Source organism: Natator depressus, chromosome 7, assembly GCF_965152275.1.
Source record: "Natator depressus isolate rNatDep1 chromosome 7, rNatDep2.hap1, whole genome shotgun sequence".
NCBI classification, from domain to species: domain Eukaryota; kingdom Metazoa; phylum Chordata; order Testudines; family Cheloniidae; genus Natator; species Natator depressus.
The window spans coordinates 977,331-994,543 of record NC_134240.1 but is presented as its reverse complement, the minus strand read 5'-3'; the positions used below and the strand labels follow the sequence as shown (position 1 = coordinate 994,543).

The 17,213-nt window shown below is 64.6% G+C and overlaps 2 protein-coding genes across 2 annotated transcripts in view; both read left to right on the top strand.

The window, feature by feature from the left end:
- IHO1 (interactor of HORMAD1 1) overlaps window positions 1-200 on the top strand; it is a 76,349-nt gene extending 76,149 nt beyond the window's left edge. Inside the window, exon 10 of the mRNA XM_074957282.1 lies at window positions 167-200. Within this exon, the coding sequence (XP_074813383.1) occupies window positions 167-174 (8 nt within the window). The 3' untranslated portion in view covers window positions 175-200. The remainder of the gene's footprint in view (window positions 1-166) is intronic.
- Window positions 201-4,637: 4,437 nt separating this feature from the next.
- On the top strand, window positions 4,638-16,909 carry PRRT3 (proline rich transmembrane protein 3). The gene is made up of 5 exons (XM_074959599.1): window positions 4,638-4,669; window positions 6,837-7,040; window positions 10,238-11,826; window positions 12,100-12,231; window positions 14,394-16,909. The coding sequence occupies exons 1-5, from the start codon at window positions 4,638-4,640 to the stop codon at window positions 16,370-16,372; spliced, it is 3,936 nt and encodes a 1,311-aa protein (XP_074815700.1). The 3' UTR covers window positions 16,373-16,909.
- The last annotated feature ends 304 nt before the right edge of the window (window positions 16,910-17,213 follow it).

Sequence of the window (17,213 nt, the reverse complement as noted above, 5' to 3'; positions counted from 1 at the left end):
CACGCTTTGTTCCTGCACTTACACTTAGTCACATTCAAACGCACATTGTTTGCTTGAGCCCAGTTTCACTCTGTATCAGTGGCCTGCCCTCGGCGTTATATATCATTGCCCCAACCTTTGTGTCATTTGCACAATTTATCTCTGATGAGTTTATATTTTCTTCCAGGTCACTGACAAAAAGGTTAACTAGCATCGGGCCAAGAACGGACCGCTGTGGGACCTCACTGGAAACAGACCCGCCCCGTGACTATTTCCTATTTACGCTTCCATGCTGAGACCTAGCAGTTCGCCGGCTTCTAATCCATTGAATATGAGCCACGTTCGTTTGATATCGTTCGAGGGGGGTATTAAAAATGCCGCGTGGTACCAAGTCCAAGTCTATCACGTCGACACCAGGACCTTCACCAGCCAGCCTTGGAATCTCGTCCGGGCGAGCTGTCCAGGTAGCTTGACAGGGTCACTTTTCCACCACCCAAGTGGGCTGGCATTAGTCTGATTGCTGTCCATCGGTGCGCGCACCCCTCCAGGCAGGACAGGAGCCACCTGTCCTGCTCTGGGGGCCCACACACGCTTGCACTGTGGTTGGGCTCTGAGAACAGGTTGTGAAGGGCCAGAGCCCAGGGCGCGGCTAGTGGCCAGTGGCCCAAGGGGAGAGGAGGGGCAGGGAGTGAGAACTGGGTCCCTGCCCCGGGGATGGTGGTGTGTGTGGAGCAGGAGCAGCAGATGGATCCGAGCCCTCGCAGGTGCCCATGGTGGGGTTGTACTGACCCCGGCACAGACTGGGGCTGGGTCACAGGGTCCCCGGGCGATGCTCTGGAACTGCTCCCCATGAAGCCAGGCAGGACTCTGGGACAGTCTCCTCTCGGGGAGCAGCCTGTCTGCAGGACACACAGCTCCCCCGGCTCCACCTTCCTGGCTCTGACCTCGGAGCATTCAGCCTCCTCTGCCCCTCCCTGCGCTTCCCACAGCCAGTCCGCCCAGGCGGGGTCCTGGGGGAGCCAGAGGGTCCTGCCCCCCAACTCCGCAGTCAGACGGGACTCTCAGCCAGCCAGTAAAACAGAAGGTTTATTAGACGACAGGAACATGGTCTAACACAGAGCTTGTAGGTGCAGAGAACAGGACCCCTCAGCTGGGTCCATTTTGGGGGGCAGTGAGCCAGACAACACGTCTGCCCTTCACTCCACTCCCCAGCAGGCCCAAACTGAAACTCCCTCCAGCCCCTCCTCCTCTGGGCTTTGTCCCTTTCCCGGGCCAGGAGGGCACCTGATTCCTTTGTTCTCCAACCCTTTAGCTCTCACCTTGCAGGGGGGAGGGGCCCAGGCCATCAGTTGCCAGGAAACAGGGTGTCGGCCATTCTCTGTGTCCAGACCCCTGCACACACCTGCCCTCTAGGGCTCTGCAACGATCATACACCCTTACCCCACCCCTAGATACTTAAGAACTGCCTAGGGGAAACTGAGGCACCCCCACACTGTTCAGAGGAAACATTAAGAACAGTCCCACTTCGTCACAGGCTGGCGCTGAGGGCCTCAGCATGGAGGTCACTACACCACCCCCGCCTGTTCGCCACACGACTCCTGCACTCTCCGGTGCTGTCTGGCACAGTCCTGGTGGCTGCCGTGGGAGGGCGCCACCATGCCGCCCAGGTGTGCCCCTCCCTGCAGGAGTCAGTGTGAACAATAATAACAGAACATGTGGAAATGGCAGAGGTGCAAATGACTTCTTTGTTCCGTTTTCACCAAGAAGGTTGGTGGTGATTGGACATCTAATATAGCGAATGCCAGTGAGACTGAGGTAGGATCAGAGGCTAAAATAGGGAAAGAACAAGTCAAAAATTACTTAGACAAGTTAGCTGTCTTCAAATCACCAGGGCCTGATGAAATGCATCCGAGAGTACTCAAGGAGCTGGCTGAGAAGATATCTGAGCCATTAGCGATGATCTTTGAGAAGTCTTTGAGAGATTCCAGAGGACTGGAAAAGGGCAAATCTAGTGCCCATCTATAAAAAGGGGAATAAGGACAACCTGGGGAATTACCGACCAGTCAGCTTAACTTCTGTACCCGGAAAGATAATGGAGCAAATAATTAACCTATCAATTTGCAAACACCAAGAAGTTAATAAGGTGATAAATAACAGCCAGCATGGATTTGTCAAGAACAAATCGTGTCAAACCAACCTGGTAGCTTTCTTTGACAGGGGAACAAGCCTTGTGGATAGGAGGGAAGCAGTAGACGTGGTATATCTTGACTTTAGAAAGGCTTTTGATACTGTCTCGCATGACCTTCTCATAAACAAACCAGGGAAATGCAACCTAGATGGAGTTACTATAAGGTGGGTGCCTAACTGGTTGGAAAACCGTTCCCAGAGAGTAGTTATCAGTGGTTCAGAGTCATGGTGGAAGGGCATAACGAGTGGGGTCCTGCAGGGATCAGTTCAGGGTCTGGTTCTGTTCAATATTTTCATCAATGATTTAGATAATGACATAGCAAGTTTGTGAACAATACCAAGCTGGGAGGGGTTGCAAGTGCTTTGGAGGATAGGATTAAAATTCAAAATGATCTGGACAAACTGGAGAAATGGTCTGAAGTAAATAGGATGAAATTCAATAAGGGCAAATACAAAGTACTCCACTTAGGAAGGAACAATCAGTTGCACACATACAACATGGGAAATGACTGCCTAGGAAGGAGCACTGCGGAAAGGGATCTGGGGGTCATAGTGGATCACAAGCTAAATATGAGTCAACAGTGTAATGGTGTTGCAAAAAAAGCAAACATCATTCTGGGCTGTATCAGCAGGAGTGTTGTAAGCAAGACACACAAAGTAATTCTTCCGCTCTACTCCATGCTGATTAGGCCTCAACTGGAGTATTGTGTCCAGTTCTGGGTGCCACATTTCAGGAAAGATGTGGACAAACTGGAGAAAGTCCAGACAAGAGCAACAAAAGTGATTAAAGGTCTAGAAAACATGGCCTATGAGGGAAGATTGAAAAAGTTGGGTTTGTTTAGTCTGGAGAAGAGAAGACTGAGAGGGGACATGAGAACAGTTTTCAAGTACATAAAAGTTTGTTACAAGGAGGAGGGAGGTAAATTGTTCTCGTTAACCTCTGAGGCTAGGATAAGAAGCAATGGGCTTAAATTGCAGCAAGGGCAGTTTAAGTTGGACATTAGGAAAAACTTCCTACCTGTCAGGGTGGTTAAGCACTGGAATAAATTGCCCAGGGAGGTTGTGGAATCTCCATCATTGGAGATTTTTAAGAGCAGGTGAGGCAAACACCTGTCAGGGATGGTCTAGATAATACTTAGTCCTGCCATGAGTGCAGGGGACTGGACTAGAGACTTCTCGAGGTCCCTTCCAGTTCTATGATTCTATGAATGGTGTGGCCCCAGTCTAAGATGGACTCCACCCCATGGCGGGCTGGGAGCTGGGTCAGCAGGTTGGAACAGGGGGGCTGGGAGTCAGGACTCCTTGGTTCCATCCCTAGCCCTGGAAGAGGAATGGGGATCTAGTGGGTTAGAGCAGGGCGGATGGGAGCCAGGACTCCTGGATTCTGTTCCCAGCTCTGGGATGGGGTTAGAGCAGCGAGTCAAGACTCTTGAGTTCTTGTCCCAGCTCTGCCAGTAACTCTCCAGTGATGTTGGCCAAGTCCTTTCCTCCTTCCGTGCCTGTTTCCCCATTTGAAAGATGGTGCTAGAAGCCCTGCCCTTCCGAACTCCAGGACACAACACTCTCTGAGCCCCTGGCCGGAGCGGGGGGATGCACAGGTCCAGCAGAGCTAGTGCTCTATGCTGATTTCTGCTGGCTGTCCCCACGCAGGGGCCCCAACTGGGTCTGTGTGCTCTGCCCCACCCACCCCATCTGCTCTGCCCTCCCCTCCCCTCCCCCTCCGGGCACCGCTCTCCCCTCTTGGCTCCCGGCCTCCCCTGCACTGATCCCTGGGGATTAGCTGCCAGGCCCCTCTGTAGCCAGCAGCGCCTCTGGCATTGCCCAGCGCTGGGCTCACAGCCCCGGCCCATCACATGCTCTGCAAATCCCTTGGAGATTGGGGTCATGGGGCTCTGCTGGGCGGCTGCAGGGAGGCCGGGGGCGGGGCCAGGAGCAGCTGTGCTGGGGGGTGAGACACATTTTGCAGAGGTCTGTGGGTCTCCTGTGGGTCCCTGAGGGACCCAGGTGCTGCCCATGCCTCCCCCAGCCAGCTCCCAGCTGCTCTTCCGCCCGAGATCCAGGTTGGGTCCGTGTCTCCTCCGTGCTGGGGGGGTGGGGGCACTCATGGGGGAGGTGCCCATTTCCCAGGGGCAAGGGCAGCAGGAGGGGGAGGTGCCCTCTTCCTGGGGTGCTAGTGGGTGTCTGTGGCTCTGCGCCCTGACCTGCCTAGAGAGGAGAAAGGGCTCGGTGCCCAGGGGTGTGTGAGAGCAGAGGGGTGCATGCTGGGGTCAGCGGGTGTGCATGCATGTATGTGCAGGAATAAGCACGTGTGTATCTACACACACGTGGGGGGTGCACTCGGGGGCTGTGAGTGTGCGGAGGGGTGTGAGTGGGTGTGCGCGTGCAGGAATAAGCACGTGTGTATCTACACACATGTGGGGGGTGCTGAAGTTTCTGTGAGGCTGCACGAGTGGAGGAATTGCGTTGTCGACATGATGTTCTTTTGCCAGTGCCCATTTGCCGGGTGCGTTGCGTTGCAGGGGGGCGTTGTTTGCCCCTTCGGCACTACTGGGGCCCTGCACTGCAGCAGCCGGGGGGAGACTGTGTCAGCTCCAGCCAGCCCGGGTCCCTATCTGAGAAGCGAATCGTCCAGACAACAGCTGGCTCCTGAAGGTGCAACATTCGCTCCTTGGGGGACCGGCTGCGTCAGGCCCTGCCCTGCAGGTCACCTTCCCCGTGGGGTCACGGAGCCCCGCGCTGCTCCCCGCTACTGGCGGGCTCAGCTCCAGCTCTTGCATGCGACGCCCTACGAAGAGGGCAGGAGCTGCTTGTTTCCCCTGGGGCAGCCCCCGCTCAGGGCTGGCCACGCTGGCAGGGCGGCATGGGCAGGCCGGCTGTCCTGTAGACACACAGCTCCGTTCTCCACGGCCTGGGCACTACAGTCCCCCGTTTGTAAATGGCAGGATTAGACGTGAATTGTTTGCAAATTATCTCACACAGGCTGCAGCCCAGGGGACCCGCCACAGAATCCGCTTCTTCCAGGATTCCCTAGCACTGTGGCCTGCTAACCCTATGGGGGGCGCGGGGGGCTCTGGCCTGCTCGCTGGCCTACGCGACCATTGCACAGCCCCTCAGGCAGCCTGGGTTTGCAGTGCAGACGCACCCGGAGCGTCACAGCTAAACACAAGGTGGACAGCTTGTTCGGCAGAAGTAAACACGTATTAAGGGGGCTTTCGCGGTGCCTCGGCTCATTAGTGCCTCTCCCCTCACAGGACAGCGAGGGCATGAGTGGGGTCCCGCTTGCGTCTTTCTTAAACCCATGAGTTTTAGTGTCTAGCAAAGTGGGGAATTGACACTTCCAGGCTCTGCTCTTGAAGGTTCTGGGCCAGCTCCTCGGAGGAGGAGGACCGAGAGGCCAGAGGGATCATTTGGGGAAGTGTTTGCCCCCAAGCCATGGGGGCTCTTATCTTTTATCATTTTCCTGTGAGTGACTGGAACCCCAGTGACTGTGTGAGCTCAGAGCTGGCACTGGGGCGCTGCATGCCCGGGTGAGGTGCCCACATGTTGTGTAATGGGGGGGTTGATCAATGTACCAGTGGAGAAGTGGCTGCAGGTTTTGCATCTGTTCCGGCAGGGTCTGGTGCTGCGCTGAGTCAGTGCGTCCTGGCTTGTGGCGAGGTGGCTTCTGATGATGAGCCTGGGGGGCTGTTTGCAGGCCGGAGGAGGGGGATGGGAAAGATTTCTTTCCGGATTGGGTCCTTATTGCGTATGGCTTGTAATTGGTCAATGACACCCCGCATGGGCTCCCTTGGCAGGCAGCAGGGGACAACTAAGGGGGTGCGGCCACCAAGTTTGGATTTCTTCCCTGTATTAAGCAGGTTCTTGCTGCCCCCTTCCATGATGTGATCTGCTTCGGGGGCGGGGGGGGGGGGGGGGGAGGGAAATCCTTTTGGTGAGGGCAGCTTTAAGTGTAAGTCACCCACTTAGACAGACAGATGGGCAGAAAGAAAGACGGCTTGGCAGACATCCTTAAAGCCTGTCCAAACCCTGGGCTCCCCCTCCCCCAAGCCCTGCCGGTGCCCCTCACTCCCGACCCGCAGCCCCTGCTAGCCCCAGCCCTGCCCCCCAGCCCCTGCCCCCCAGCCCTGCCTCACTCCCGACCCCCTGCCCCCCCCAGCTCTGCCGGTGCCCCTCACTCCCAACCCACAGCCCCCCCCCAGCTCTGCCAGTGCCCCTCACTCCCGACCCACAGCCCCTGCTAGCCCAGCCCTGGGCCCCCTCCCCAGCTCTGCTGGTGCCCCTCACTCCTGCCCCCCTGTTCCCCCTAGCTCTGCCAGTGCCCCTCACTCCCGACCCGCAGCCCCTGCTAGCCCCAGCCCTGCCCCCCAGCCCTGCCTCACTCCCGACCCCCTGCCCCCCCCAGCTCTGCCGGTGCCCCTCACTCCCGACCCACAGCCCCTGCTAGCCCCAGCCCCCCCCACTCCCGACCCCCTGCCCCCCCGCTCTGTCGGTGCCCCTCACTCCCGACCCACAGCCCCTGCTAGCCCCAGCCCTGCCCCCCCTACTCCCGACCCCCTGCCCCCCCGCTCTGTCGGTGCCCCTCACTCCCGCCCCTCTCGCCCACCGCCCCTGGGCCCTCCACGTGCCTCAGTCCCCCTCGTTTCTACCCCCGTCGCTCCGGCTCGGGGCAGGTTGAAGCCCACGTGGCCCGTGACTAATCCCGGCGCGGGGGGGCCCGGCCCGGTAGCAGCTGGTGCCGCGGCACGTGACTGGAGCGGCCCGGGCTCCCCAGCGGCGCCGGAGCCAGGTGAGGGGCTGGGGGCGGGAGCCGGCCGGGGCCACGGTGATGGGCGGGGCCGGGCGTCGCTGCGGAGCCGCAGGAGCGGAGGCCCCAGGTGAGGGGAGGCGGCTCCGGGGGGGCTCTGTGCTGCCCCCCCCCACCCGGAGGGGGCCGGGACTGGGGCGGGCCGCGCTGGGCACCGGCCCCTGCTTCTGCCGGGCGGACGGGGGGTTATGGGGCAGGAAGGGGGGTGGGAGTTGCACTGGGGGATAGGGGGTGAGGGGATGGGGGGGTTATGGGGCAGGAAGGGGGAGTTGCATGGGGAGGGATGGGAGATATGGGGGGTTCTGGGGCAGGAAGGGGGATGGGAGATGTGGGGGATGGGGGGGTTCTGGGGCAGGAAGGGGGTGTGTGGGAGTTGCACTGGGGAGGGATGGGGGGGTTCTGGGGCAGGAAGGGGGTGTGTGGGAGTTGCACTGGGGAGGGATGGGGGGGTTCTGGGGCAGGAAGGGGGTTATGGGGCAGGGAGGGGGGATGTGGGGGTCTGGCACGTTCTCCTGGTGAGGTCATACAGCGTCCTAGCCCCTGGGGACAGCTCAGTGCTGACTCAGCCCAGCCAAGCTGTTGGTGAACGCTGAGCTAATGCCTGGGTGTGCTCCCCGCACGCCTGGGCACACCCTGCACGCTCCCCGCCCAGCAGCCCCCCACTGCCCTGCCTGGGCACATTCTGGCCAGCTGGGGCCTTGGGTGCGCACCAGGCCCAGGGCGGCTGGAGAGAGGCAGAAAAGAGAGTCAGAGAAAAGTGGGTCCGGAAGGGACCTGGAAAGGTCGTCAAGTGCAGCCCCTGCACTGGGGCAGGGCCAAGTAACCCCGGACCATCCCTGGCGGGGGTTTGTCCAACCCGTGCTCAAAACCCTCCAGTGACAGGGATCCCACAGCCTCCCCTGGAAGCCTATTGCAGAGCTTAGCTCCCCTCAGAGGGAAAAAGGGTTTCCGAATATCTACCCGAGATCTCCCTGGCTGCAGATTGAGCCCATCACTTCGTGTCCTGCCTTCCATGGACATGGAGAACAATTGATCCCCGGCCTCTTCACAGACGTGAAGACTGTTCTCAGGTCCCCCTCAGTCCTCATCTCTCCAGGTTGACAGGTCCTGGTTTTAAACCTTTCCTCACAGGGCAGGTTTTCTAAACTTTTCATCATTTGAGTTGCTCTGCCCTGGATTCTCTCCAGTTTGTCCGCATATGCCCTACAGTGTGGCCCCCAGACCTGGACACGAACCCCCACTGAGGCCTCGCCAGTGCCAAGCAGAGCTGGACAATCGCCTCCCGTGTCTGACACACTCCAGCTAATGCCCCAGCATGACCCCAGCCCTTCTCCCAGCTGCAGCTGGAGGCTGATGTGCAGTGCAGGACCCCCAGGCGGGGGGCCAAGAAGGGCAGCACCAGCCCTCACTAGTTATACACCTCACCTCAGAGCTTCCAGGCCAGCCCCGCCATAAGCTGGGGCCTCGCTTATGGATCCCAGGCGGGAATTCCTGGGTGGTCCGAGCTGGCAGCCCCTGCTCTCTTCGCATCTTTGCTGGCTGACTATCCTCTTGCTCTGAGACGTGGGGCGAACGGCCCTGCTGGGCTGGGCTCCATGGCTATAGGGACAGTAACGCCAAAGCCAAGCTGCTGATGGCAGCATTTGCCTGGCCTAAGAGCTGCCATGCCCACCAGAGACAGCCTGGGCCCAGCTGGAAACAGGCCAGGGAGAGGAGGGACGTGGGGCATCCCTGGCCAGCCTTGCCTGGCGGCTGGGCAGCGAGAGCTGGGGCATGGCATGTGCGTGCGTGAGGGCAATGTCTCTCCGTGTTGCAGGGCAGGGACTCTGCGCCGAGCCATGGGGCAGCCAGGATCTCCGGTGTGGGTGATGTGTGGGGCAGGGAGGGGGAACCCATCACTCCAATGGGGGCTCACGCTGCCCAGGACATGTCAGAGGGCAGGGGAGAAGAGCCTGGCTTGGCTGGAGACTCTGTCATTCAGCAACAGGTCTGGGTGTTCATCCCACTGCAGAGCTCAGCCCTGGCCCTTTGGGGGTAGCCCTGGCCCCCCAAGAGGTCAAGGGCAGAGGCAGGGTCAGCAGTGCCCAGTGCTTCAGCCATGGTGCTGGTCCCCCCTGCCCGGGCACCCCCAGACACTGCACTGCCCCAAGATACCCATGAGAGAGGCCAGACTGGGTCAGACCCAAGGTCCCTCCAGCCCAGTGTCCTGTCTGCCGACAGTGGCCAGTGCCAGGCGCCCCAGGGGGAATGAACGGATCAGGGAATTATCCAGTGACCCCTCCCCGGTCGCCCATTCCCAGCTCCTGGCAAACAGAGGCTAGGGACGCCCTCCCTGCCCATGTCAGGCCAGGCCCCGCATTGCCCGGCACAGGCCCTGGGCAGGAGGTGCCTGGGGCTGGAGTTCAGGAGGCCCCAGGCCTGTGCTCAGCCTGCTAGCCCTGTGGCGGGGAAGGGTTAACAGCTGTTTCCGATCAGTCGTGCTGGGCTCCATTAGCTGTGCCTGAGCATCCCCATCACCGGGCTGCTGCTGGAGCTGGAGGAAGCTGCCAAGGTGAACTTGGCCCTGGGATGTCTGGGGAGAGGGGCCGGGGCCTGGGGCTGGCCCGGCCCTGCCCAGGGGCTGTGGCGCCTCGAGGCGGCCAGCTGCAACTCCCGTGCCCCTGCGTGGCAGCCCCAGGGCTAGCTGTCTCTTCCAGCCGGCTGCGGGGGGGCCTGCGCAGGGCACTGCTGCGGGGAAGTGCACAACAGGGTGGTGGCTGTGCGTGGCGCCCAGCGGGACCCTCCCCAGTGGTCCCACGGCCCCCACCTGCGCGTGCTGGCTCTGCAGCAGTGGGTGCCATGGGGACTGCCGTGGGAGCTGGGGCCTTGAGCCCAGCCCTGCAGTAGGGGCTGCTAACAGGGTTCCTCCGGTGGGGAGGGGAACCCTGGGGAAGGAACAACAGGCCTGAGCGTCCCCTTCTCAGGGGCCGTGGGCAGGCCTCCTTCTCAAGAGGCTGCCTGGTCTAGCTGGGGAGGCTGGCGCCCGGAGCTTTGGCAGGCAATCCAGCAGCTGGGGGTCCTCACAGCATCCAGAAGAGCTGATGTTGGGGGCACATGCAACCTGGGGGTGCTCCTGCAGGTGTGCACGGCTCCTGCCTCTGCCTCCGTTGCAGACACCCTCACGCTGGCTGCAAGGCCCGACCCGTCCCCGAGAGCGGAGGGCTGCCCGGGCTGGCTGCTCCGTCGCGGCCGGCTCGCCCTGAGGCTGCCTCTCGCTTTCCCTTGCAGAGTGAAGAGCGAGGAGTTTGCCATGGCAGCTGCAGCGCACCTCCTCGCCTGGAGCCTGGTCCTGGTGCCGGCGCTGCTCCCCGTCTCGCCCCTGCCCCAGCCGTTCAGCAGCGAGCGCCACACCAGGCCGCAGGCTGCAGGAGCCTCCCTGGGCCCCGGCTGGGCACAGGAGCTGGCTGGGTGGCCCCCTCTGGGCAGCCCCTCCCAAGAGGCTCTCTGGACCCGCCAGGCTCTGCCAGCCCTCTCCCCATTGGCACTGGCTGCCCCTGGGGGGAGCCTGGTCTTCAGTGGGGCTGGGGAGCCAGACGATGAGCTGTCGCAAGGCTCCAGCCCTGGCCACTCTGCAGCCACCAGCCACGACTCGGGGACCCCCCCTGCCCCAGCAGAAAGCTCTGTTCTCCCACCCCCTGCGTGGCCCCTGCTCCTGGGGGCTGAGGACTCTTGGCAGACGCTGGAGGTGCCGCCGGCTCTGGGACCTGCTGGCACTGAGGCGGCTGGGGGCCCTGGCCCAGGCACTGCCGTGTTCCAGGGACACACTGGGCTTGGCTCGGGGAGCTGGCCCCTCACACCCACCCCTGGCTCCGGGGCTCTGCTGTCCCCTGGTTGGGCTCTGAGAACCGGAGGCAGCCCGGGAGCCTTGGCTTTTGAGAGCAGAGAACTGCCCTCAGGCTCGGAGCCCAGGAGCCAGCAGCCAGCTTCCCCCAGCCCAGCCAGGCCTCCCGGGGCAGGGAGCGGCCCAGGCCCTGCTGGGCAGGACAGTCCGGGCACACCCAGGCCAATGGTGTCCACCATCGCCTTGGCAGCCAGGCCGGGCTCCACGGCAGGAGCCAGCAGTGCCAAGTGGTGGCAGGTGGCAGACGCGGGCCCTGGGGGAGCGGGTCAGGAGGGCCGGCCTGTGAGCTGGGCTCCAGGGAAGGGGCACCCTGTGCCTAGGGCCAATGTCCCCCGGGAGCCCTGGGAACCGCTGGAGCATGCCTGGGGAAAGGGCCAGGCTTCCTACACGCAGGGTTACTCCCTCTCTCAGCGCACGGGCAGCACCCTCCCTCCCTGGGGCGATGCCCAGGGGCTGCCCCCGCACCCCACAGGCAGGGACGGCCAGCCTCAGCCAGAGGGGCGGTGGGTCCCTGGAGCCAGCCTGGCTGCCATGCCCGCTGCTACCTCCCAGCTGCAGCAGACGGCTGGAGCAGGGGGCTCCGTGGCCGGTAGGTGGCCTGGTCTCGCTCCCGCTGTGCTCAGCGCTGGCCGACTGGAGCTTGGGGACGGGGCCTGGGAGCTCCCGCCAGGCCTGGCTCCAATGCAGGGCCGCCTGACAGAGCCGGCTCCCCCGGCACAAGGGAGCCCCGCCTGGAGGCTCACCCCAGCCCGGGCAGAGGGGGCCATGCTGGAAACCGGAGCCCCGGCCTGGACAGAGGGGCTCTCGGCTCATCAGAGAAGCACTCGGCGGGCACTGCCCGGATCCGCGACCCAGCCACCGCACCTCTCCGGGAAAGCTGCTCCTGGTGCAGAACAGGGACTGGAGCACCCCCGCGCCAGGCCCGCCCTCTACGCCAGCCTGGGAACGTCGCCTGCCCCAATGTCTCCTCGCCCAGGTACGTGTGACCAGCCCTGGGCGCCCTGTGGCTGGTGGGGGCTGCTCCCAGGGGTCCCCTCTCATCCCTCCTTTGGAGCCATGGGTACCTCCCCATGTTCCCATAAGCCTTCTGTCACCCCCTGGCCGGGGGCCTTGCCCTTTGCCAAAGGCACCGGGACACCCCTTCTGCTGTCCCGCCCCGTTGCTGTGGGCGAGCGAGGCTGTGTCTGCACGGCCCCGGGGGCAGCAGGTGCAGCCACCTGAGGCCCCCGGGCCCTTGGTTCTGTTTCAGGGGCTGCAGCAGAGGAGGAGATTGGGGCCCCGCAGCGAGTCCGGGGAGCTGTGGACCCAAGGGCCCCCGTGAACAACACCTCCACGGCCACCTCTGCCCCCAGCCCGCTGCCTCCGGGGACCACACACTCAGGTGATGGGGGACCCTGCCCCTGTGACTCAGCCAGCCCTTTTCTCCCACCACCACGGGCAGCTGGGCCCAGGGGCTGCCCCTGGCAGGGCCTGGGCACTGGGGGCTCAGAGATGGCCCCAGTGGGTCCCAGCCAGCCCAGTCCTACCCCGCCCTGCGGAGACTGAGTGCCAAGTTTAGAGGCGCTCCTGTGGGGGGCTGCTGGGACCTGCCTTGCGAGGTGCCCGTGGGAATGTCTAGGTGCTCCCCACCTGGCACCTCTGGGGTGGGGCAGGGGCAAGCCCTGGCAGCCTGAGCGCCCGCAGAGCAGAGGGGCTCGTCAGAGGCCTGGCCCAGATAGGAGCTGTAGAGCTGGCTGGGCTTTGGCCCCCAGCCAGGCAGTCTGGGTGCTCCCCCCATGGGCGGTTAGGCCACAGCATGGCTGGAGCCTGGGGGTCACAGGGGGCACTGATGCCGTCAGAGGCGCCAGGCTGGTCCCTAATAGGATTGGGGGGGGCAGGGAGCAGCTATATCTGGCTGGGGCTCAGTGACAACTTCCACCAGGGCTGTGACCAGTGATGGCGCCTAATCCCCTCCCCCCACGGGGATCAGTGCTGGCTCCCGCCTGCGCGCCCAGCCCCCCATCTGGTTGGGCTTCCCATGGACCCTGATCCTGCCCGGGACAAACCTTCATTCCTGGGGCCTGCAGCCCCTACCCTTCCTGGGGGGTGGCCCTGAGTGCAGGCCTGGCCCAGCACTATCTGCATGCCTGGCCCTGGACCCAGTTCTCCCATCTCTGTGATGGGAGCAACCCTTTCCTGCTGCCCCCAAAATCCACGGGCGGGAGGTGCCCTGCATCAGGGCTGCCTGCAAGAGCCCTGTGGGGGCAGGACCAGGCCTTGGCCAGGGAACAGAAGCAGGTGGAAGAAATGCGAGCCAGGGCTGGGGACAGGCTGGGTTGGAGCCAGCTCTGCCGAGCGGGAGCCGGAGCTGGCAGCGCCGGGACCTGGGCCAGAGCCAGGGAGCAGGGCCCTGAAGCCCCTGCAGGCCCCGCCTCGTGCAGAGCATGGGTGCAGTGCGGGGGCCTGGCCAGCTCTGACTGGCCCCCAGCACCGTGGGCACGGGGAGCGCCCGGGCACGGCCAGAACCTGAGCGGGGCCGTGCCCTGGGGAGCGGGGCCCAGTTACCCACAGGGGCTTGGCAGTGGACGCACGTGGGCTGCATGCCCAGAGGCCGGGGTGGGGGTGGGGGGACGGGGACGGGACATGAATGGTCCAGCCCCAGAGGATTCTCCCCAATGCGAGACAGGGCTTGGCCCAAAGCCCGCAGGGAGCTGGTGGGGGGAGCGGAGCTGGGATCCCTGCTGGTGATGGGCTCGGCCCTGCTGGGAGCAGGGACATCCTGTCGCATCCATGGGCAGCTGGCGACTGGCCCAAGGGCACCTGGGGCTGAACTCGGCAGGGAGAGAAGGACAGAGCCCCTCTCCCTCTCTGCCCCCAGCAGGCCAATCTGGGGGGCACTTGACCCCGCATGCCCCCCCTAAGTGTCACACCTCTGCTGGTGCCCCTCACTCCCGACCCGCAGCCCCTGCTAGCCCAGCCCTGGGGTCTCTGCTCCCTGCCAGCGTCCCTCCATCTGCATTCCTGTGCTGGGGTGCAACAAGGCGATGGTGGGCCTTGAACAGATGGAGGCAGGCTGCTGGGGTTTGGTGCCTTTAAATGGGTCAGCAGCTGGTCTGTGCCAGGGCAGGGGCTGCCCCCCGCCCCAGCACTCAGGTATCTCCCACTGCAGCCCCATGCCCATTGCTGCTCCTGCTGGTGCCCAGCCCCACTGGGAGGGCTGAAGGGCCATAGCAGGCAGCCCACAGGGGACAGGGTGAGGGGCTCAGGCTGCTGGATGGGGAACCCCGGCACCAGCTGATTGGAAGCTGCTGCAGGATGCAAGTTGCTATGGCAATGTGGATGCAAGGAATGGGGCTTGGATGCAGCGAGCCCTGGCCTGCTCCTGTATCCGCTGGCAGAGCCGTGCAGAATGGGCACAGAGACCCGGGGTGGGGTGGGGTAAAGGGTCCAGGGGCCCCTGGGCCGGGAGAGGGCTAGTGGGTGGGGAGCAGCCCAGCTGTGGGATGTTCTGCAGGGAGGTGGCACACGCTGGCCCGCTGACGATGTGCTCCTTGCTGTTTGCAGATGGGACCCGACCTCCTGGCCATGGCAGCACCACGGCCCCTGTGCCCACCTCACCCCAGCCCCCAGCCACTCCCCGGCGGGGCCTGATCAGAGTCACCACCCAGCGAGCTCTCCAGCGCCCCCCTCCGCCCGAGCCTGGGCCCAGCCTGCCCGGCCTAGCACCTGCCTCCAGCCCACCCTGTCCCCAGGCCAGCGGGGCCTGCAGCCTCCTGCCGCGCAACCAGACGCTGCTGCGCTGGGCCGACCTGCAGCACACGCTCGGCTTCGCCTGGGAGCTGCACCTCTATGGCACCGGCTCCCTCTTCCTGCTGCTCAGCCTGGCCTGCCTGGCCAGCCTCGTCGGCTCGCCCGTCCTGGGCCTGCCCCACCTGCCCTACACCCTGGGCGCCAACGCCCTGCTGCTGGCCGTCGGCCTGCTCCGCGCCACCTTCCTCCTCGCTGACCCCTACGGCGCCAGGGCCCGGCTGCCCGCCCCGGCCGTGCGGCTGCTCTACAACGCGCCCTTCCCGCTGCTGCTCGGCGCCTTCGCCCTGCTGCTGCCCCCCCGGCAGAGCCTGCCCCTGCTGGCCGCGCTGGCCACGCTCCAGAGCGCCGGGCTGCTGGGCGCCGACCTGCTCTCGCCCCTGCTGAGCCCCGCCCTGGGCGTGGGGCTGCGCCTGCTCTCCTGCGCCCTCGGCGCCTCCCTCCTGCTGGCCAGCCTGGCTGCGTCTTGGCGGCTGCGGCCGCTCCGGCCGGCCGCGGCCCAGCGGGTGTCGCGTGGCTGTGAGGACCCCCAGGAGCTGCCTGGGCAGGGGGGAGCCCTCCAGGGGCGAGGCCCCTGCCCGTGGGTGCTGCTGGGGTGCAGTGCTCTGGGGCTGCTGTGCTGCGGGTTCCAGGTGTACGGGGCCCTGTGGCTGGGGGGGGCGCTGGGCCCGCCGGGGGAGTTCTCCTGGCCCTGGTGGTTCGTGCAGTTCTGGTTCCGGATCTGCGAGCTGCTGCTGGCCTTTGCCCTGTGCTTCGTGGCCTCGCCCCCCTTCTGCCAGCCCTGCGGCTCCGCTGACCACGCCTGCTGGGCCAAGCTCGTCCGCTACTTCTGCCCCTACCGCAAGGCCGAGGCGCCCGAGTACCCCAACAACTGCTACGACTGGGCCCACGGCACGCAGGAGCGGGCGGCCGACGACATCCGCAAGAGCCTGATCCGCAACCCGCCCGAGCAGGTGCCCCTGCGGGTGCTGAAGGACAGCAACGAGGCCAGGGCGGCGGGGGCCTTCTCGGCTGGGGGCTCCCCCTCCTCGCTGTGCCGGCCTGGCGTCAGCCCCACGTGCCCCGGCGCCGCGCGTGTGGGGCACTCCTACACCAGCGCCTGCTTCGAGAGGGAGTCGGTGCTGTCGCTGGGGGCGCTGGAGTTCCGCCCGCCCTCGCCCATCAACCTGAGCCGCAGCATCGACGAGGCCCTCTTCAAGGAGCACCTGGTGCGTGACAGCCTCTTCCTGCGCTCCAGCCTGCAGTGCCCCGGGCGCCTGGCGCGCCGGGACTCCTGCTCCTCGCTGCGCAGCGGCTCCGCCCTGCCGCCCCTGGCCGAGCCGCGGCTGCCCGCCAAGGCCTGGCAGCGCCGCAGCAGCGACCCCGACTGCCTGTGCGGCCCGGCGCGCCACAGCCCGCTCAGCGACCTGCCCTCCCAGAGCGCCAGCCTGCCCCCGAGCCAGGGCCTGCCCAGCGAGCCCCCCACTGAGGGCGCCATCTCGGGCAGCTCCCTCGACAGCTTCTCCAGGGGCTCCCTGAAGATCAGCTGGAACCCCTGGCGGCATGGCCTCTCCTCGCTGGAGAGCTTGCCCCGGGAGGAGACGCCCAGCCGGGCCCCGCTGCTCCCCGAGGAGGCCCCTGGGCCCGGCACCGCAGGAGGGGCCGGAGACTCTGCGTGCGAAGCCAGGGGGAGCTTCCTGGCGCTCAGCAAGCAGCTGGATTCCCGCAGCCTGTCGAGTGACACCATTGAACTGTGAGGGGCTGGGCCAGGGCAGCCCCTCAGCACAGCGGCTGGAGCCCTGCCAGGGGGAGCCCATTGACAGGCAGGCCCCCGCATGGCCCTGCCTAGTGCCAACCCCCCAGCCCGTCAGTGATTTTTATGTAGCTCTAGTTTCCCAGCTCAGATTTTGCACCTTGTTCCAGGCTGCACGGGGGGGCTGGGCCAGCCCAGGACAAACCAACGCAGCGGGGGCAGGACGTGCTTTGCCAGCACACGCTGCAGAGCCAGGCCCGGGGGCAGCACTGGCTCTGGCTGAGCAAGAGCCTGGGCCAAGGCCAGGGAGGAGCCTCCCGCCGAGCGGGCCCGGAGGTGCAGGGGAGCATCGTGCCAGGGCTGCTGCAGCATGAGGGGGACAGGATGGCCTTAGCCCTGCTGTGCCCATGGGTCCCCCTTGGCTGAGCCCCCACTAGGCCAGACCCTAGGGAGCGGCTGCCCCATGGACCAGCACTGCAGCAGGAGCCACCAGCCCTGACCCTAACGAGGCAGCCCCCACCTGGCCCTCTCAGTGCATGCCAAAGGGGGGGGGGGGTCTGACCACTGCGGGGGGAGGGGGCTGTTGCTGTGGGTCTGTTTGTGCCAAAGAAAGAAATAAACATCCTCACAGGCCCCCCCGCAGTGCTGGAGCGATTCTTCCCAGGAGCAGGGCCAGCAGCTCTGGCCTAGGGGTAGCCTATGCCCCACCCCAGGGACAGGGGCCAAACGCCTTGGGGCAGGGGCTCCCCATGGGCTGTAACCTGCAATGGGCCATGGGGTTGTGGGAGGGGGAGTGCCTGGAGAGCTGAAGGAAATGCCCTGCACTATGGCCCAAGCCAGGGGGG